At 57.6% G+C, this 23,215-nt stretch overlaps 1 protein-coding gene across 1 annotated transcript; it reads left to right on the plus strand.

Annotated features, from left to right (window-relative positions):
* Positions 1 to 320: 320 nt before the first annotated feature.
* LOC138361606 (uncharacterized) lies at positions 321 to 902 on the plus strand. The gene has a single exon (XM_069320842.1). The coding sequence runs from the start codon at positions 321 to 323 to the stop codon at positions 900 to 902; it is 582 nt and encodes a 193-aa protein (XP_069176943.1).
* The last annotated feature ends 22,313 nt before the right edge of the window (positions 903 to 23,215 follow it).

Genomic DNA, 23,215 nt, shown 5'->3' on the forward strand with positions numbered 1-23,215 from the left:
GCACAGGCGACCATCCGGCAATCTCCATACGTTGTCCTCATAGACAAGACGTCATTAAAAACATGGAGAAATCCACATCTTCAACCGGAGCCAGTACCTCTGAAGCAACAAGCCAATCAGCGACCACCTCTACTTCAGGTTTCAACGCCCAAGCCGCCATTTTCCCGGAGCTTCCGGGAGGACGTCCCACTGCTACTACCAGCCAATGGGGAGCCAGTTCCCAAACGCCAACCTGCGATTCGTCGAGCCAGCCATCATCCCCGGCCCACACCGACCAACCACTGAACAGCACAGTTCAACTATTAACATCGGCGTCCAGCATGATAGCTTGCAATAACCCCCAGGAATACGTAAGAATATTAAATATTCTATACAAAGCAAATGGTCTTCCAGCTTTCATAGTTCCAGAAGAAGTCTTGACCAACACCACTTCAAGTTCTCAAGATACAGTCTTGGTCCCTGACATCACCGTGAACGCCGCCGTGCTCACGGATCTACTATCAACAGCAAAGCCTGCTCCTCCAGCAACTTCATCACAAGCCACCCAGACGCCGACGCCTCCGCTATCGACTACTGATACAGTTCCATCTCTCGTGTGCGAACCCTCTCAACGTCCAAAATCAGCTGCAACTCCCATTAAGCCTCAACAGGCAAGAACTCAACCTCCAAGATTCACTGCATCTACTTCTGACTCAGCTGACTCATCAGATGAGGACGTCTCGGTGGGAACACCACCTCCTCCACTGAAGCAACCCAACACAACAGAAGATTTCCGGCTGGAAGCTACCTCCAACGATAGCCTCACCGTATCAACACGAAGCAAGACCAACAAACACGCCAGGAGGCCTGGGAAGAAGAAAAACACCGACGATCTGTGTCCGAGTACATCAAGGAATCAGTAGAACACCAACGCAAAGCTGTAAAGAACACCGCGACGAGAAGCCCTGCCTCCTACAAGACACACCAGCGAGCACCCATGAGAACTCCACTCTACCACCACACCGCAGCATCAGCTGCAAGTCTTACCCACGGTGGTTGGGCCACCGATCCTTCATCTCCCTCTTCACCTCGTCTCCAGTTCCTCGCTCAAGATTTCTGCATCCTCGCCCCTGTCTTCAACCCCCTGCTTGCCTGCTCTAGGGCTTTATAATCGGTTAACCCATATATAAGTGAGGGGATGCAAGGAAGTAATTGCATACGGGTATTATATATAATTTTATAGTTATAAGAATAAATTAAATATCACCTTGGTGTAGTGTTAAAAAGAACCAAGGATCAATACTATGTCAAAGGTAGATCATAAATATATAAATAATAAACCAGTCACAGTGTATTCTTTTGTTTAGTTAAACCAGACATTCTCTTCTGTTATTATACATACTATTCCACCCCTCAATGTGAAGCCGGTGGAGGGTCCGTTCATAAAGAACATTTTAAGTTAAATTAAGTTTCTAATACACGCCTTGTTTTATAGGGACGGGGGGAGTGTGGAGGGAACCACATTCAAAATGCCCGCCAGGGAATATTTCTTATGTTAGCCGCTCCTGATTGGTGGACGGCAGTCCGACGCCGTGCATCTGCGCATCACCCACGCGCATGTCCGGAGGCGACAGAAGAGAGCAGAGAAGAACCGCACCGCAGCGAAGACACACCTGTTAGTGACGCCTCCTGGACATTGGTCATCCAGCACCTCGTATTGGCCAGCTACCATTGACCCTCGCCCATCCTCGCCCCTGAGAAGCCGTCGTATTGCTTCAGCCCGCCCCTGAGAAGCCGTCGTATTGCTTCAGCCCGCCCCTGAGAAGCCGTCGTATTGCTTCAGCCCGCCCCTGAGAAGCCGTCGTATTGCTTCAGCCCGCCCCGAGAAGCCGTCGTATTGCTTCAGCCCGCCCTGAGAAGACTCGAGAAGTTGGCACTGATGTTTGCCGCCCCCCCCCCCCGGCTCGCCGAGGCCACATCACTGCCAGTGTTGGAAGGTGGAGAAGTTGGCACTGATGTTTGCCGCCCCCCCCCACCCCCGGCTCGCCGAGGCCACATCACTGGCCAGTGTTGGAAGGTGGAGAAGTTGGCACTGATGTTTGCCGCCCCCCCCCCCCCGGCTCGCCGAGGCCACATCACTGGCCAGTGTTGGAAGGTGAAACACTCACGTGGTCTGAGCTCTGGCTAGTTTTGTACATGGTGTTGTGCTTGAGAACTTTGTATCAACATTTATGTTAAGCCGATGATGCCAGTGATGCATTACCAAGGTGATGGATCAGGGTGACCAGTGGATTTCACAGTGGCATCTTTTTTGGAACTGTGGTTGGTGACTTTTGTGTGTCAAGCTGTTGTTGACTCTGCTGGGGGGAGGGGGGGGGGGCACCTTGCCCGTTCCTAGAGGACTTAGGAATGTGGGCAGGAGAAGACATGACTGAGATTTTTGATGTCCTTATTGAGACTTGACCACCCCCCCCCCCTCCACCCCATCAGTGCTATCTGTCACCCCCGCACCTTGTTAAGACCTTAAGGTCAGCAAGGAACTAGTGTACCACAGTTACCAGGTGCTGGACTGTCACCCCCGCACCTTGTTAAGACCTTATGGCCAGCAAGGAACTAGTGTACCACAGTTACCAGGTGCTGGACTGTCACCCCCGCACCTTGTTAAGACCTTATGGCCAGCAAGGAACTAGTGTACCACAGTTACCAGGTGCTGGAGCCTAGTGACAGCTGGCAACCTCATAAGTGCTATTGGGAGTTTTGTTCTGGGTGAATTTGTATGAATATATTATGGTGTCATGCTTATAATTTGGCCCCAGTCAACTGGTAACTTTTGTTGGACTTTTCCTTACCATCTAGACGTAACTATTGTAGGCCAGGAGGCTCTTGGTAATTTGTGTAAGGCACTACGCCGCCAGGGAGGCTCTGGGGGTTCATGACACGACAATCCCCACCACTCATCATTTCTCATGCTTCAGGGCAAACTGGGACATGTTCAAACATCACACCGACAGTGACACACAAGCACGCAACATACAAGACACCATCATACATGCAGCAAACATCTCCATTCCTAACACAACACTCAAACCACATTTCACTTGTCAAACCTTCCGTTCTCACTAAACGCCTCCTAGCTTATCATCACTCTCGAGTCCTACACAACATATCGCTAGGGACAAGTACTCTGGGACCTCACAACACTAAAAAACCACATCCTCAACAGCCTAGAGTAAGACCACACAAAACACTGGAACACCTCATTGAACAATCAGAACAACACAGAACACTGACACAACAGGAATTCTGGAAACAAATCAAACGCTTACAAGGATCAGTTCATACATCATTTAAATACCTTCTACAAAATAACAAAATCGCCGAACCTGACGAAGTACTTAACATTTTCAAACACCATTGGGAACGTATTTTTCATCCCCTTCCTCCTGAACCAACTGCCCTTCCCAACACTGAAGTAGTTGAAGACTGGGTACACCAAACCAGACGTGAAACCACACCTGACGACCTCATCCACCTTGACAACCTCAACTCTCACACTGAACTACAGACTCCGCTGACTCCAGCTGGTGTCAAGACAGCTCTCATGGGCACTCGTCGCAGCGCCCCTGGTGCGTCCGACATTGGACACACCCTCCGACAATTCCCTGCTTCTATCATTGCTGCTGTTACTAACTTATTCACCCCCCCTTCTTGCCTCTGGTTATTTTCCTCTCACCTTCAACTCTGCCACTGCTGTTCTCACTCCATAACCTGGGAACCTCACACTGACCCAAACACTACAGACCCATCAGCCTTCTAGACACACTTGACAAAGTCTTTGAAAGGCAAGTTAGCATGAGACTCACAACGCACCTGGAAGACAACGCACCTGGAAGACAACGCACCTGGAAGACAACGCACCTGGAAGACAACGCACCTGGAAGACAACGCACCTGGAAGACAATGACTTGCTATTAAACAGTTTGACTTCCGGCCTCACCGGTCCACACATGACACCTTAAATATCATGACCAATTACATCAGCATCAACCATCACTAAAGACTTAAGACTGCACTCATCACTAAGGACGTTGAGAAGACCTTTGACACTGGCATGACGGCCTCAAATTACGCAAACAACTTTAATCTTCCCCATTATCACCACTAAACTTCTTGCTAACTACTTAGATAATAGGACAATGAGGATTAAGTTCATCCGACAACACACTGATTACTTCATATTACTTGCCAGTGTTCCTCACGGCTCTGTCCTTGCCTGACACTTTACACCTTAAGCATCACTGCCATTCCTGACCCTATTCATTGCACCATATTAACTATATGCTATGCTGATGATGTCTCTCACATCACGTCTGCATGTCTCTCACCTGATCACGGAAAGCACAAGAAGAACTTTATGTAGTAACAGAATGGGAGTATCACTGGCGCATTATAACCAACTTCAACAACTAAAAAATCCCCTACTTCTCTGTAAAGGAACTGCACACCCTATTCCAGTTCAACTCTATTCATTCTTCCTTAATCCTACTAAAATTTCTGTATCTTGTTCCTCTTGGCCTCACACTTTATCAACAATTACTCTTTCACACACATTGCACAGAAACATGCAATAGTTCACCAAGCCATGAACAAATTATACAGACTTACATTTGCCAAACTTGATACTAAAACGCGCCACTATAAAGCACTTACTAGACCACTCCTAACATATGCTCCACTTGCTCTCTCCTAAGCGGCAGTAACTAATAAACTAAATCTCCAGAGTTCCAAGGGGTTGTCATAGCCAGGGGGTGGTAATGGGGGACGAGCTCCCATGACCTATAAAATGCTCCTATACGGCATGCGTCTCAAATAGCCTCTGACAACCAAGTCCAACTCCTGGCCTGCACGGGTGGCTTAGTCTAAGTCCGGCGGAACTGCTTTTACCGACAGGAGAAGGGGCGAGGGCGTACCTCTGGAGCCTTAAAACCAGCTGCTCCGGGTAGATGGGACTCGATAGCCTGGGAAGGCAGCCCATCTAGGGGAAGGAAAACCCTAATTTTAAACCTCCGCTGCCTTGCGGCCATACCCCTTTTTTGGGAAAGGCTTCAGGAGTCAACCTCGAGGAAAAATCCGGAGTTGGAGCCCCTAAGGCAGTTCGTTGTTGACGTCGACCTCGTTCTGGCAGCTCCTGCGACGTTGCTGGAACCATGCGTATTGGCATTTGCCTTTCTATTGAATAATTTCAGCAACGTGGAGAGGGGGGACCTGCTGCATGGGTAACAGCTTCTCCTCCATATCTACCTACCCAGGCTTTGCGCCCTGGAGAGGACACTCCAGCTTCGCCTCACAGCGTCGAATCAACACGGGAAGCGACAGTCTACTGGTTTTAAGTCTTCTGCTCGATTGGCGAAGAGTGTGACGCCAGGGGTTGCTTCCGACGGTGGGAGGGGTCATCGCGCCCCACTGGGCAGCTACCGCCCGCCTCAAGCTGGGCAAACCCCAGCCAATAAGGTGTTGCCTCGCCACGGTCCGTTAACCTCACTGGGTGCGTGGGGTTTAGGGTGAAAACCGACAAGCGGCCCGACAACTTTGCACCAAGCAATACCAAACCAAAGAAGAAAATATCAACTGCCCTAAAGCTGGGCACATGGAATGTCAGGACACTGACACCAGGTTTCTCTGACGACCTGCAAGAAATCAATGACGCCCGAAAAACAGCAATCATCGATAGGGAACTGAGCAAGCTGCAGATGGATATTGTTGCTCTCCAAGAGACCAGGCTCCCAGGATCAGGATCTGTGAGAGAGAGGACCTTCTCTTTCTTCTGGCAAGGAAAACCTCCAGATGAGACCAGAGAACATGGTGTGGGATTTGCCGTCAGGAATGCACTGTTGGGACACATTATGCCACCGATGGGGGAAACCGAACGAATTCTGTCTGCAAGTGTACTCCCAAACAGGACCAGTCAATGTAATTAGTGCATATGCACCAACCCTGACTTCTCCAGCAGAGGCAAAGGAAAAATTCTACGATGACCTCAACAGAGTCATAGCGAGAATCCCTGTAAAGGAGCCACTGTTCATCCTCGGCGACTTCAACGCCAGAGTGGGTGCCGAGCACAACATTCGGCCCACTTGCCTGGGTCAGTTAGGCATAGGAAGGATGAATGAGAACGGGCAACATCTGCTAGAACTCTGCTGTCTTCATGGTCTTTGTGTCACCAACACGTTCTTCGGCACAAAGCCTCAACACCGAGTATCTTGGAGACACCCCAGATCCAAGCACTGGCACCAGCTTGACCTGATTCTTACCAGGCGTGCAAGTCTACCCAGCATCAAGATTACGCGTAGCTACCAGAGTGCTGTCTGTGACACCGACCACTCCCTGGTATGTAGCAGGGTCAAGATGCAACCAAAGAAGATTCATCACTCGAAAAAGGCGGGCAGACCTCGCATCGACACCACCAAGACCCGCAACCAGGACAAGGTGGAAGATTTTGCACACGTGCTCGAGGAAGCTCTCCCTGGCCCAGCTGGGGTCACTGCCTGTAAAAGATGGGAGCACTTCAGAGACGCTGTGTTCAACGCTGCCATTTCCACCTTTGGCAAGAAGACCAGCAGGTCAGCAGACTGGTTCGAGGCTCACTCGGAAGAGATGACACCTGTAATCGAAGAGGAGAGAAACGCCTTGGCAGCCTACAAAACCAGCCCAAGTCAGCACAACTTACAGATCCTTCGGGCCGTCCGCTGCAAAGTGCAGCAGAGCGCCAGGCGATGTGCCAACAACTATTGGCTCCAACTCTGCTCCCAGATACAGACTGCAGCGGATACAGGCAATGTAAGGGGAATGTATGACGGCATCAAGCAGGCAATCCAGAGGAAGACCGCTCCTCTGAAATCTGCCACTAGCGAGGTGATTCAGGACCAGACACTGCAGATGAAATGCTGGGTCGAGCACTACTCTGAGCTATACGCCAGGGACAATGTGGTCACCGAAGATGCCCTGAGCACCATTAAGTGTCTGCCTGTGTTAATGGAGCTCGACAGCGAACCGACCCTGGAAGAACTCAGCGATGCCCTAGACTCCCTTGCTTCTGGTAAAGCTCCTGGCAAAGATGGCATTCCTGCTGAGACCTTGAAGTGCTGCAGAGGTGGCCTGCTCATGGAGCTGCATGAAATTCTCTGCCTCTGCTGGGAAGGAGAGGTGCCACAGGACATGAGGGATGCCAACATTGTCACACTGTATAAGAATAAAGGTGACAGGGGTGACTGCAACAACTACCGTGGAATCTCCCTCCTCAGTATTGTCGGAAAGTTGTTTGCTCGAGTCGCATTGAAGAGGCTCCAAGTACTTGCAGAGAGAGTCTATCCAGAATCACAATGCGGATTCAGAGCTGGCAGGTCCACCATCGACATGGTCTTTTCCCTCAGACAACTGCAGGAGAAATGCAGGGAACAGAAGCAGCCACTCTTCGTAGCCTTCATAGATCTGACGAAGGCCTTCGACCTCGTCAGCAGGGATGGCCTGTTCAAGATCCTCCCCAAGATCGGATGCCCACCCAGGCTCCTCAGTATCATCAGATCTTTCCATGAGAACATGAGGGGCACCATGATCTTTGATGGCCTAACATCAGACGCCTTTGACATCCGAAGTGGAGTAAAGCAGGGCTGCGTACTGGCTCCAACCCTATTCGGGATTTTCTTCGCAGTTATGCTGCGGCACGCCTTCGGATCTGTCACGGAAGGCATTTACCTCCGGACCAGGTCGGATGGAAAGTTCTTTAACCTCGCCAGGCTGAGAGCCAAGACGAAGGTTCGGCTGAGGTGTCTGCGCGACTTCCTTTTTGCCGACGACGCAGCAGTCACTGCCCACTCAGCTGAAGACCTCCAACGGCTCATAACCCGCTTCAGCGAGGCCTCTCAGGCTTTCGGACTCACCATCAGTCTGAAGAAAACGCAAGTCATGGGACAAGAAGTGGACTCCCTACCTGACATCGGCATCTCCGATTCCAAACTGGAAGTCGTTCACGACTTCGTGTACCTGGGCTCCACAATCTCTGACTCCCTCTCTCTTGATACGGAGCTAAACAAACGCATCGGTAAGGCATCTACTACCATGTCCAGACTGACAAAGAGAGTGTGGACCAACAATAGGCTAACTAAGCATACTAAGATTCAGGTTTACAGATCCTGTGTCCTGAGCACTCTCCTTTATGGCAGTGAGTCTTGGACACTCCGCGCCCGTCAGGAAAGACAACTGAATGCCTACCACATGCGCTGCCTTCGACACATCTTGGACATCACCTGGCAGGACAAGGTGACAAACAACAACGTCTTGAGGAGAGCAAGAATCACCAGCATGTAATCAATGCTGAAACAGAGACGAATGCGCTGGCTCGGACACGTTGTGCGAATGGGCGACGGCAGGATCCCCAAGGATCTCCTGTACGGAGAGCTGAGGCAGGGAAAGCGTCCAACAGGCAAGCCCCAGCTACGGTACAAAGACGTATGCAAAAGGGACCTGAAAGCCATGGACGTCGATCTTGCTATATGGGAGACACTGGCTGCAGACCGTTCAGCCTGGAGGCAGTCTGTTCAAAGAGGTCTCTCCAAGTTCGAGGAGTCACGTGCTAAGGAATCGGAGGCAAAGAGACAGAGAAGGAAAGCCGGTAGCCGGGAAGACAGACCAGAATCGGACTTCGTTTGTGCTCGGTGTGGGATGGACTGCCACTCTCGGATTGGCCTCATCAGTCACACCAGACGCTGCACCAGGATTGACAACTAGGGCGCAACTCCATAGTCTCCCGAGACTGAAGGATGCCTACTACTAAATCTCCAGAGAATACAAAACAGAGCACTTAGATGTATTCCCAACACTCGATGGGAAGAGTTCAATACCAGCGAAAGTCTTCACGAGAGTACCAACATTCCTGCCCTCAATGTCTACTGGGAAACTTTACTAGACAAACAACTTGACAGACTGCTCTCTTATCACCAACAACACATTGACTTTCTCTTACACTCTCTTAGACACCCACGGAACACACACGATCTCTTCTCTACCATCTATCCTCCTCCTCCTAACTCTGTATTTCGTTAGTCTTTAGCTCTCAACACCAACCAAAATGTTTAGCTCTCAACACCCAGCACAAACCATCCGTAAACGTTCAGCATTAACTGTGGTCGGACACGTGTTGGGATGGTGAGACACGTGTTGGAGTGGCGGGACACGTGTTGGGGTGGCGGGACACGTGTTGGGGTGGCGGGACACGTGTTGGAGTGGCGGGACACGTGTTGGGGTGGTGGGACACGTGTTGGGATGGTGAGACACGTGTTGGAGTGGCGGGACACGTGTTGGAGTGGTGGGACACGTGTTGGGGTGGCGGGACACGTGTTGGGGTGGCGGGACACGTGTTGGGGGTGGCGGGACATGTGTTGGGGTGGCGGGACACGTGTTGGGGGTCGCGGGACACGTGTTGGGGTGGCGGGACACGTGTTGGGGGTGGCGGGACACGTGTTGGGGGTGGCGGGACACGTGTTGGGGTGGCGGGACACGTGTTGGGGTGGCGGGACACGTGTTAGGGGTGGCGGGACACGTGTTGGGGTGGCGGGACACGTGTTGGGGTGGCGGGACACGTGTTGGGGTGGCGGGACACGTGTTGGGGTGGCGGGACACGTGTTGGGGTGGCGGGACATGTGTTGGGGTGGTGGGACACGTGTTGGGGGTGGCGGGACACGTGTTGGGGTGGCGGGACACGTGTTGGGGGTGGCGGGACACGTGCTGGGGGTGGCGAGACACGTGTTGGGGTGGTGGGACACGTGTTGGGGTGGCGGGACACGTGTTGGGGTGGCGGGACACGTGTTGAGGTGGTGGGACACGTGTTGGGGTGGTGGGACACGTGTTGGGGTGGCGGGACACGTGTTGGGGGTGGCGGGACACGTGTTGGGGGTGGTGGGACACGTGTTGGAGTGGTGGGACACGTGTTGGGGTGGTGGGACACGTGTTGGGGGTGGCGGGACACGTGTTGGGGGTGGTGGGACACGTGTTGGAGTGGTGGGACACGTGTTGGGGGTGGTGGGACACGTGTTGGGGGTGGTGGGACACGTGTTGGAGTGGCGGGACACGTGTTGGGGTGGCGGGACACGTGTTGGGGTGGCGGGACACGTGTTGGGGTGGCGGGACACGTGTTGGGGTGGTGGGACACGTGTTGGGGTGGTGGGACACGTGTTGGGGTGGTGGGACACGTGTTGGGGGTGGCGGAACACGTGTTGGGGTGGTAGGACACGTGTTGGGGTGCCGGGACACGTGTTGGGGTGGCGGGACACGTGTTGGGGTGGTGAGACACGTGTTGGGGTGGCGGGACACGTGTTGGGGTGGTGGGACACGTGTTGGGGGTGGCGGGACACGTGTTGGGGTGGTGGGACACGTGTTGGGGTGGCGGGACACGTGTTGGGGTGGTGGGACACGTGTTGTAGTGGCGGGACACGTGTTGGGGTGGTGGGACACGTGTTGGGGTGGTGGGACACGTGTTGGGGTGGCGGGACACGTGTTGGGGGTGGCGGAACACGTGTTGGGGTGGCGGGACACGTGTTGGGGTGGCGGGACACGTGCTGGGGTGGTGGGACACGTGCTGGGGTGGCGGGACACGTGTTGGGGTGGCGGGACACGTGTTGGGGTGGTGGGACACGTGTTGGGGGTGGCGGGACACGTGTTGGGGTGGTGGGACACGTGTTGGGGTGGCGGGACACGTGTTGGGGTGGTGGGACACGTGTTGGGGTGGCCGGAGACATTATTATCAGTCACCAATCATGCTAACACCACTATCATCATCATGCCAGTAAGACAAATTAAGGTTCGTTGAACCTTATAAACTTGATGAAACCCAGATTTCCAATGTTCCTGACACCCATGTTGAAGTTTCACCTGTTGAAACCTATCTTACAACCAACGAGGCAGTTGTTTTGCTCCCAACTGAAGATGACCTTCAAAAAATCCTACATCCTGATAAAGCGTCTACACTCCATGCAGCGGGCGTAATTCCCGATGCTACTGGCAAATTCCACGTTGGGACGACTGTGTTTGTCACGATTCAATCGCCACATAGCCAGGGACCACAACGACGATGATATGCTTGACGAAATCAATATAATCAATGAACAACAAGCTATACAAATACACAGAATAACCAAAGAAGGCAACCCACGCCCCACTCTAAAGATAATGTTTACTACTACTGCCCATGCTACCCAGGTGATTGATCAGGGATTTAAATGCTTTGGGTACATAACACCTGAACATATCTCAAGAGAAAGTTTCACTGATATTAAGCAATGCTTTCGTTGCTTCAGCTTCGACCACGTGGTGAACAAGTGTCCTGCAACAACAAGCACTTGTAGTGTTTGTACTGAACACCATAAATTTAGAGATTGTCCTCAACCTGACAGACGAAAATGTGCCCTCTGTGGAGGTGGACATTGAGCAGTATCTCCTGTGTGTCCAGTGAGGAAAGCAGCAATACAGAAAATCCTTGACAAGGCCCAAACCTCACGACCTAACCAGTCACAGACGACACCAAATATGAACGCTGCAACATTCCCTAAGTTGCCAGGTCAAGGTAAAAACCAGGCTTCCCAGCAGACATCCTTACCTAACCAGCATAATGCTTGGGGGGTGGACCAAACTCACCCAACAACGTCAATGTCACAGGCGCCTTTTGTGTCTTCTGATGATTTGGGAGGTGGTGCAGGTCTTAATAACAATTGTAGCAACATCCGCAGGCTGCCGCAGAATACCCATTCGTATTTTCCACAACAATCAATAAGCTTTTGGTGGCTAACAATCTACCTACAGTCACAATCCCAGATGATGCATTCTTATCCAGCCCTGAACAATCATCGCAAGCACAGTCACCACACCACGAACCCCCGGTCTCTGAACCCACAATAAATGAAACAACCACCGCCATGCAAGATATGACAAACTCCACTGTCCCACCCACCTCACAAGTCCCAAGACCAAACACCTCTCTCAGACTCCCCAGCTCAACGCAGCAGAGAGAGGTAACCCTTCTACCCTTCATGTGGAAGGTGTCACCATCATGGTAAACCCCAACACCCAGTCACTTGACGAATCATTCCTGCCTCACCTGCCCCTTCTGATCACTCATCCTCAGCAAGCCAGAGTATTAATATTCACGATGAAGACTCAGAAGAGGAGCCTTCCCTACACCAGGTGGCGCCCTCTGTGACACTCCCAGCCCGGCGCCCACTGTGACACTCCCAGCCCGGCGCCCACTGTGACACTCCCAGCCCGGCGCCCACTGTGACACACCCAGCCCGGCGCCCACTGTGACACACCCAGCCCGGCGCCCACTGTGAAACTCCCAGCCCGGCGCCCACCGTGACACACCCAGCCCGGCGCCCACTGTGACACACCCAGCCCGGCGCCCACTGTGACACTCCCAGCCCGGCGCCCACCGTGACACACCCTGCCCGGCGCCCACTGTGACACACCCAGCCCGGCGCCCACTGTGACACTCCCTGCCCGGCGCCCACTGTGACACACCCAGCCCGGCGCCCACTGTGACACACCCAGCCCGGCGCCCACTGTGACACTCCCAGCCCGGCGCCCACTGTGACACTCCCAGCCCGGCGCCCACTGTGACACTCCCAGCCCGGCGCCCACTGTGACACACCCAGCCCGGCGCCCACTGTGACACTCCCAGCCCGGCGCCCACTGTGACACTCCCAGCCCGGCGCCCACTGTGACACTCCCAGCCCGGCGCCCACTGTGACACTCCCTGCCCGGCGCCCACTGTGACACTCCCAGCCCGGCGCCCACAGTGACACTCCCAGCCCGGCGCCCACTGTGACACACCCAGCCCGGCGCCCACTGTGACACACCCAGCCCGGCGCCCACTGTGACACTCCCAGCCCGGCGCCCACTGGGCCACTCCCAGCCCGGCGCCCACTGTGACACTCCCAGCCCGGCGCCCACTGGTCCACTCCCAGCCCGGCGCCCACTGTGACACTCCCAGCCCGGCGCCCACTGTGACACACCCAGCCCGGCGCCCACTGTGACACACCCAGCCCGGCGCCCACTGTGACACTCCCAGCCCGGCGCCCACCGTGACACACTCAGCCCGGCGCCCACTGTGACACACCCAGCCCGGCGCCCTCTGTGACACTCCCAGCCCGGCGACCACCGTGACACACCCTGCCCGGCGCCCACTGTGACACACCCAGCCCGGCGCCCACTGTGACACTCCCTGCCCGGCGCCCACTGTCACACACCCAGCCCGGCGCCCACTGTGACACACCCAGCCCGGCGCCCACTGTGACACTCCCAGCCCGACGCCCACTGTGACACTCCCAGCCCGGCGCCCACTGTGACACTCCCAGCCCGGCGCCCACTGTGACACACCCAGCCCGGCGCCCACTGTGACACTCCCAGCCCGGCGCCCACTGTGACACTCCCAGCCCGGCGCCCACTGTGACACTCCCAGCCCGGCGCCCACTGTGACACTCCCTGCCCGGCGCCCACTGTGACACTCCCAGCCCGGCGCCCACTGTGACACTCCCAGCCCGGCGCCCACTGTGACACACCCAGCCCGGCGCCCACTGTGACACACCCAGCCCGGCGCCCACTGTGACACTTGCAGCCCGGCGCCCACTGGGCCACTCCCAGCCCGGCGCCCACTGTGACACTCCCAGCCCGGCGCCCACTGTGACACTCCCAGCCCAGGCGCCCACTGTGACACTCCCAGCCCGGCGCCCACTGTGACACACCCAGCCCGGCGCCCACTGTGACACTCCCAGCCCGGCGCCCACTGTGACACACCCTGCCCGGCGCCCACTGTGACACTCCCAGCCCGGCGCCGACTGTGACACTCCCTGCCCGGCGCCCACTGTGACACTCCCAGCCCGGCGCCCACTGTGACACTCCCAGCCCGGCGCCCACTGTGACACTCCCAGCCCGGCGCCCACTGTGACACTCCCAGCCCGGCGCCCACTGTGACACTCCCAGCCCGGCGCCCACTGTGACACTCCCAGCCCGGCGCCCACTGTGACACTCCCAGCCCGGCGCCCACTGTGACACTCCCTGCCCGGCGCCCACTGTGACACTCCCAGCCCGGCGCCCACTGTGACACACCCTGCCCGGCGCCCACTGTGACACACCCAGCCCGGCGCCCACTGTGACACTCCCAGCCCGGCGCCCACTGTGACACTCCCAGCCCGGCGCCAACTGTGACACACCCAGCCCGGCGCCCACTGTGACACTCCCAGCCCGGCGCCCACTGTGACACTCCCAGCCCGGTGCCCACTGTGACACTCCCAGCCCGGCGCCCACTGTGACACTCCCAGCCCGGCGCCCACTGTGACACTCCCATGCCCGGCGCCCACTGTGACACTCCCAGCCCGGCGCCCACTGTGACACACCCAGCCCGGCGCCCACTGTGACACACCCAGCCCGGCGCCCACTGTGACACACCCAGCCCGGCGCCCACTGTGACACACCCAGCCCGGCGCCCACTGTGACACACCCAGCCCGGCGCCCACTGTGACACACCCAGCCCGGCGCCCACTGTGACACACCCAGCCCGGCGCCCACTGTGACACTCCCAGCCCGGCGCCCACTGTGACACTCCCAGCCCAGCGCCCACTGTGACACTCCCAGCCCGGCGCCCACTGTGACACACCCAGCCCGGTGCCCACTGTGACACTCCCAGCCTGGCGCCCACTGTGACACACCCAGCCCGGCGCCCACTGTGACACTCCCAGCCCGGCGCCCACTGTGACACTCCCTGCCTGGCGCCCACTGTGACACTCCCAGCCCGGCGCCCACTGTGACACTCCCAGCCCGGCGCCCACTGTGACACTCCCTGCCTGGCGCGCCACTGTGACACTCCCAGCCCGGCGCCCACTGTGACACTCCCAGCCCGGCGTCCCACTGTGACACTCCCTGCCTGGCGCCCACTGTGACACTCCCTGCCCGGCGCCCACTGTGACACTCCCATGCCCGGCGCCCACTGTGACACTCCCAGCCCGGCGCCCACTGTGACACTACCCAGCCAGGCGCCCACTGTGACACACCCAGCCCGGCGCCCACTGTGACACTCCCAGCCCGGCGCCCACTGTGACACTCCCAGCCCGGCGCCCACTGTGACACACCCAGCCTGGCGCCCACTGTGACACTCCCAGCCCGGCGCCCACTGTGACACTCCCAGCCCGGCGCCCACTGTGACACTCCCAGCCCGGCGCCCACTGTGACACACCCAGCCCGGCGCCCACTGTGACACTCCCAGCCCGGCGCCCACTGTGACACACCCTGCCCGGCGCCCACTGTGACAATCCCAGCCCGGCGCCCACTGTGACACTCCCATGCCCGGCGCCCACTGTGACACTCCCAGCCCGGCGCCCACTGTGACACTCCCAGCCCGGCGCCCACTGTGACACTCCCAGCCCGGCGCCCACTGTGACACTCCCAGCCCGGCGCCCACTGTGACACTCCCAGCACGGCGCCCACTGTGACACTCCCAGCCCGGCGCCCACTGTGACACTCCCAGCCCGGCGCCCACTGTGACACTCCCTGCCCGGCGCCCACTGTGACACTCCCAGCCCGGCGCCCACTGTGACACTCCCTGCCAGGCGCCCACTGTGACACACCCAGCCCGGCGCCCACTGTGACACTCCCAGCCCGGCGCCCACTGTGACACTCCCAGCCCGGCGCCCACTGTGACACACCCAGCCCGGCGCCCACTGTGACACTCCCAGCCCGGCGCCCACTGTGACACTCCCAGCCCGGCGCCCACTGTGACACTCCCAGCCCGGCGCCCACTGTGACACTCCCAGCCCGGCGCCCACTGTGACACTCCCAGCCCGGCGCCCACTGTGACACTCCCAGCCCGGCGCCCACTGTGACACATCCCAGCCCGGCGCCCACTGTGACACTCCCAGCCCGGCGCCCACTGTGACACTCCCAGCCCGGCGCCCACTGTGACACACCCAGCCGGCGCCCACTGTGACACACCCAGCCCGGCGCCCACTGTGACACTCCCAGCCCGGCGCCCACTGTGACACTCCCAGCCCGGCGCCCACTGTGACACTCCCAGCCCGGCGCCCACTGTGACACTCCCAGCCCGGCGCCCACTGTGACACACCCAGCCCGGCGCCCACTGTGACACTCCCAGCCCTGGCGCCCACTGTGACACTCCCAGCCCGGCGCCCACTGTGACACTCCCAGCCCGGCGCCCACTGTGACACTCCCTGCCTGGCGCCCACTGTGACACTCCCAGCCCGGCGCCCACTGTGACACTCCCAGCCCGGCGCCCACTGTGACACTCCCTGCCTGGCGCCCACTGTGACACTCCCAGCCCGGCGCCCACTGTGACACTCCCTAGCCCGGCGCCCACTGTGACACATCCCAGCCCGGCGCCCACTGTGACACTCCCATGCCCGGCGCCCACTGTGACACTCCCAGCCCGGCGCCCACTGTGACACACCCAGCCCGGCGCCCACTGTGACACTCCCAGCCCGGCGCCCACTGTGACACTCCCAGCCCGGCGCCCACTGTGACACTCCCAGCCTGGCGCCCACTGTGACACTCCCAGCCCGGCGCCCACTGTGACACTCCAGCCCGGCGCCCACTGTGACACTCCCAGCCCGGCGCCCACTGTGACACACCCAGCCCGGCGCCCACTGTGAACACTCCCAGCCCGGCGCCCACTGTGACACTCCCAGCCCGGCGCCCACTGTGACACTCCCAGCCCGGCGCACACGGTGACACTCCCAGCCCGGCGCCCACTGTGACACTCCCAGCCCGGCGCCCACTGTGACACTTCCAGCCCTGGCGCCCACTGTGACACTCCCAGCCCGGCGCCCACTGTGACACTCCCAGCCCGGCGCCCACTGTGACACTCCCAGCCCGGCGCCCACTGTGACACTCCCAGCCCGGCGCCCACTGTGACACTCCCCAGCCCGGCGCCCACTGTGACACTCCCAGCCCGGCGCCCACTGTTGACACTCCCTGCCCGGCGCCCACTGTGACACTCCCAGCCCAGCGCCCACTTTGACCACACCCAGCCCGGCGCCCACTGTGACACACCCAGCCCGGCGCCCACTGTGACACTCCCAGCCCGGCGCCCACTGTGACACTCCCTGCCTGGCGCCCACTGTGACACTCCCTGCCTGGCGCCCACTGTGACACTCCCAGCCCGGCGCCCCACTGTGACACTCCCAGCCCGGCGCCCACTGTGACACTCCCAGCCCGGCGTCCACTGTGACACACCCAGCCCGGCGCCTACTGTGACACACCCAGCCCGGCGCCCACTGTGACACTCCCAGCCCGGCGCCCACTGTGACACTCCCAGCCCGGCGCCCACTGTGACACACCCAGCCCGGCGCCCACTGTGACACACCCAGCCCGGCGCCCACTGTGACACACCCAGCCCGGCGCCCACTGTGACACACCCAGCCCGGCGCCCACTGTGACACACCCAGCCCGGCGCCCACTGTGACACTCCCAGCCCGGCGCCCACTGTGACACACCCAGCCCGGCGCCCACTGTGACACTCCCAGCCCGGCGCCCACTGTGACACTCCCAGCCCTGGCGCCCCACTGTGACACTCCCTGCCCTGGCGCCCACTGTGACACTCCCAGCCCGGCGCCCACTGTGACACTCCCAGCCCGGGCCCACTGTGACACTCCCTGCCTGGCGCCCACTGTGACACACCCAGCCCGGCGCCCACTGTGACACTCCCAGCCCGGCGCCCACTGTGACACTCCCGGCCCGGCGCCCACTGTGACACTCCCAGCCCGGCGCCCACTGTGACACTCCCAGCCCGGCGCCCACTGTGACACTCCCAGCCCGGCGCCCACTGTGACACTCCCAGCCCGGCGCCCACTGTGACACTCCCAGCCCGGCGCCCACTGTGACACACCCCAGCCCAGCGCCCACTGTGACACTCCCAGCCCGGCTGCCCACTGTGACACACCCAGCCCGGCGCCCACTGTGACACTCCCTGCCCTGGCGCCCACTGTGACACTCCCAGCCCGGCGCCCACTGTGACACACCCAGCCCGGCGCCCACTGCGACACACCCAGCCCGGCGCCCACTGTGACACACCCAGCCCGGCGCCCACTGTGACACTCCCAGCCCGGCGCCCACTGTGACACTCCCAGCCCGGCGCCCACTGTGACACACCCTAGCCCGGCGCCCACTGTGACACACCCAGCCCGGCGCCCACTGTGACACTCCCAGCCCGGCGCCCACTGTGACACTCCCAGCCCGGCGCCCACTGTGACACTCCCTGCCTGGCGCCCACTGTGACACTCCCAGCCTCGGCGCCCACTGTGACACACCCAGCCCGGCGCCCACTGTGACACACCCAGCCCGGCGCCCACTGTGACACTCCCAGCCCGGCGCCCACTGTGACACTCCCAGCCTGGCGCCACTGTGACACTCCCAGCCCGGCGCCCACTGTGACACTCCCAGCCCGGCGCCCACTGTGACACTCCCTGCCCGGCGCCCACTGTGACACTCCCAGCCCGGCGCCCACTGTGACACACCCAGCCCGGCGCCCACTGTGACACACCCAGCCCGGCGCCCACTGTGACACACCCAGCCCGGCGCCCACTGTGACACTCCCAGCCCGGCGCCCACTGTGACACTCCCGCCTGGCGCCCACTGTGACACTCCCAGCCCGGCGCCCACTGTGACACTCCCAGCCCGGCGCCCACTGTGACACTCCCTGCCCGGCGCCCACTGTGACACTCCCAGCCCGGCGCCCACTGTGACACACCCAGCCCGGCGCCCACTGCTGACACTACCCAGCCCGGCGCCCACTGTGACACACCCTGCCCGGCGCCCACTGTGACACTCCTTGCCCGGCGCCCACTGTGACACTCCCAGCCCGGCGACCACTGTGACACTCCCAGCCGGTCGCCCACTGTGACACTCCCAGCCCGGCGCCCTACTGTAACACTCCCTGCCTGGCACCCACTGTGGACACTCCCAGCCCGGCGCCCACTGTGCACACCCTGCCCGGCGCCCACTGTGACACTCCCAGCCCGGCTGCCCACTGTGACACACCCAGCCCGGCGCCCACTGTGACACACCCAGCCCGGCGCCCACTGTGACACTCCCAGCCCAGCGCCCACTGTGACACACCCAGCCCGGCGCCCACTGTGACACACCCAGCCCGGCGCCCACTGTGACACTCCCAGCCCGGCGCCCACTGTGACACACCCAGCCCGGCGCCCACTGTGACACTCCCTGCCCGGCGCCCACTGTGACACTCCCAGCCCGGCGCCCACTGTGACACTCCCATGCCCGGCGCCCACTGTGACACTCCCAGCCCGGCGCCCACTGTGACACACCCAGCCCGGCGCCCACTGTGACACTCCCAGCCCGGTGCCCACTGTGACACCTCCCAGCCCGGCGCCCACTGTGACACACCCAGCCCGGCGCCCACTGTGACACTCCCTGCCCGGCGCCCACTGTGACACTCCCAGCCCGGCGCCCACTGTGACACATCCCTGCCCGGCGCCCACTGTGACACTCCCAGCCCGGCTGCCCACTGTGACACTCCCAGCCCGGCGCCCACTGTGACACACCCTGCCTGGCGCCCACTGTGACACTCCCAGCCCGGCGCCCACTGTGACACTCCCAGCCCGGCGCCCACTGTGACACACCCTGCCCGGCGCCCACTGTGACACTCCCAGCCCTGCGCCCACTGTGACACTCCCAGCCCGGCGCCCACTGTGACACTCCCAGCCCTGGCGCCCACTGTGACACTCCCAGCCCGGCGCCCACTGTGACACACCAGGCACTCCCAGGCACCCCCCTAGCACACCCCCCCACCATTCACCCCCACAGCCCCCTACTCGCCCCCCAGACACCCCCAGTTCCCCCCAGACCCCTGGTGAAAGGGGGAACTCTGACACCCGAGTTTCCAGGAAGAGTCTCAAGGTTTGGTACACCAATGCTGATGGGGTAGCCAATAAAGCAGAATAGATAAAAGAAAGAGTTAGTGAGGCAGACCCAGGACATAGTGGCAATAGTGGAAACTAAAATAAATGGCATGATCTCGGATGCAATCCTTTCCAGAGGGTTACCAGGTGATAAGAAAAGAAAGGACACAGAAGACAGGGAGGAGGAGTGGCACTCCTAATAAAGCGGAAATGGAAGTTTGATGAGCTGGAAAATCTGGGTACCAATGAAAGCACGAGCTTCATACATGGAACTCTGACAGTGGATGGGAAGAAGATTGTAATCTTGATACTCTACAATCCCCCACCAAACAGTAGAAGGCCCAGGCAGGAGTACGAGGACAGCAACAAGACATGTATAGATGAACTGCAGAGGGCAGCAACTTTAGCGCATAGAATGAGAGCGAAGCTGCTGGTCATGGGGGACCTAAATCACGGAGAGATAGATTGGGAAACTAGGAATCCCCATGGCGGGGAGGAGACCTGGGGAGCGAAGCTGGTAGACGTTATTGACAGGAATTTCCTAACACAGCATGTGAAAGAAGATACCATGGGAAAGAGGAGGGGATACGCCCAGCCTATTAGATCTCATTTTCACCCAGAATGTAGAAGACATCGAGCAGTTGGAACATGAAATACCACTAGGAGCTAGTGACCATTGTGTCCTAGTCTTTGACTACATGATGGAGCTTAAAATTGTGACCAAAGGACAAGAGGTCCGGGAAAGGAGACTTGATTACAGACGAGGGACTACAGAAGGATAAGGGACTACTGGGAGAAGTGCAGTGGGAGGAAGAACTTAGAGGAAAAAACAGTGCAAGGTATGATGAACCAAGTCATATTGAAATGCAAGGAGGCTGAAGAGAGATTTATTCCAACAATAAAGAAAAAAGCAGGAGGGAATATAATAACCCATTGTTTAATAGACAGTGTCAGGAAGCAAAGGTGAGAAGCAGGAGGGAGTGGAGGAAGTACAGAAGACAAAGGACAGAGGACAACAGGATTAGATGTAACAGAGCTAGGAATGATTACATTAACATAAGACGAGTGTCGGAAAGAAATTATGAGAATGATATTGCAGTCAAAGCGAAAAAGCAACCTAAATTACTACATAGCCATATAAGAAGGAAGATGTCGGTAAATGACCAAGTGACAAGACTGAGGAAAACAGAAGGGGCATATACAGAAAGCGACAAGGAAATCTGCGAGGTACTGAATGCAAAATTCCCATGGAGTGTTCACTACCGAGCCTGAGCAGCTCCCATTGTTGGAAGGGGTTACCCAAGATGAAAGACTATCAGATATAGAGGTGACAGCAGAGGAGGTAATGAAACAGTTGACAACACTGGATGCAAATAAAGCTGTTGGACCAGACAAAGTATCACCGTGGATACTTAAAGAGGCAGCGCAGGCTCTCAGCGTGCCTCTGGCAATGATCTTTAATAAAGTCACTTATGTCGGGAGAATTGCCAGTTGCTGGAAGGAGGCAAATGTCGTACCGATTTTTCAAAAAAGGTGATAGGGAGGAGGCACTTAACTACAGACCCGTATCACTGACAAGCATCCCCTGCAAAATACTTGAAAGAATAATTAGGCTTAAGACTTGTTGAGCACCTGGAGAGCATTGGGTTTGTAAACAAGCACCAACATGGGTTCTGGACAGGGGAAATCATGCCTAACAAACCTTTTAGAATTCTATGATAAAGTAACAAGGATAAGGCAGGACAGAGAAGGCTGGGCACACTGCATATTTCTTGACTGCCAAAAGGCCTTTGATACAGTACCGCACATGAGACTGCTATACAAACTTGAGAGGCAGGCAGGAGTAAGCGGAAAGGCCCTAGTATGGGTGAAGAACTACCTAACAGGAAATAGCTAGAGGGTAATGTAAGGGGCGAGAAGTCGGACTGGCGAACAGTAACAAGTGGAGTACTCTCAAGGATCGGTGCTGGGACCAATCCTCTTTCTAATTTACTTAAATGATATGTTTACAGGAGTGGAATCATACATGTCAATGTTTTGCAGATGACGCAAAATTAATGAGAAGAGTTGTGACAGACGAGGATTGTAGGATCCTCCAAGAGGACTTAAACAGGTTGCAGAGATGGTCAGGGAAATGGCTACTGGAGTTTAACACCAGTAAATGTAAAGCTATGGAAATGGGATCAGGTGACAGGAGACCAAAGGGACAGTACACAATGAAGGGGAACAGTCATACCTGTAACGATTCGAGAAAGAGACTGGAGTGGATGTGACACCTAATCTAACTCCTGAGGCACATATAAATAGGATAACGACAGCAGCGTACTCTACACTGGCGAAAATTAGAACATCATTCAGAAACCTAAATAAGGAGGCTTTTAGGGCGCTTTACACTGCCTACGTGAGACCTGTCTTAGAGTATGCCGCGCCATCATGGAGCCCCCACCTGAAGAAACACATAAAGAAACTGGAGAAGGTTCAGAAGGTTTGCGACGAGGCTTGTCCCAGAGTTACGAGGGATGGGATATGAAGAGCGTCTGAAGGAACTGAACCTTACGACACTAGAGAAAAGAAGGGAGAGAGGATATATGATAGGGACATATAAAATACACAGGGGAATTGACAAAGTGGAAATAGATGAAATGTTCACACGTAATAATAAACAGAACGAGGGACATGGGTGGAAACTGGAAACTCAGATGAGTCACAGAGATGTTAGGAAGTTTTCTTTTAGCGTGAGAGTAATGGAAAAATGGAATGCACTTGGAGAACAGGGTTGTGGAAGCAAATACTATTCATACTTTTAAAACTAGGATATGATAGGAAATGGGACAGGAGTCATTGCTGTAAACAACCGATAGCTGGAAAGACGGGATCCAAGAGGTCAATGCCTCGACTCCTGCAAGCACCAAATAGGTGAGTACACTACATATATATGTACACATACATATTATACATAATGTATACTACATATATACACACACACATGCATTCACATACATTTGTCTCTTTTACTCTGACAGAGTGAGATAGCTGATAGAGAAACTAGTGTGCAATTAAGAACTTAATCACTGAAGGTGATGAAGGTGCTTTTACAAGCTCAGGTTATATAGTTACATCACGTACATTTCATAATTGATACATTACATGGTTAATCTTGGGTACAAGTCCAATATATCATCAAGTGTTCCAGTACTCATATAGTAATTACACAGTTCAGCATACCTTAGCCCAGGATGGCGAAAGTCAGTCAGTATGGGACATTC

Source organism: Procambarus clarkii, unplaced genomic scaffold (genome assembly GCF_040958095.1).
Source record: "Procambarus clarkii isolate CNS0578487 unplaced genomic scaffold, FALCON_Pclarkii_2.0 HiC_scaffold_506, whole genome shotgun sequence".
In the NCBI taxonomy this organism is placed as follows: Eukaryota; Metazoa; Arthropoda; class Malacostraca; order Decapoda; family Cambaridae; genus Procambarus; species Procambarus clarkii.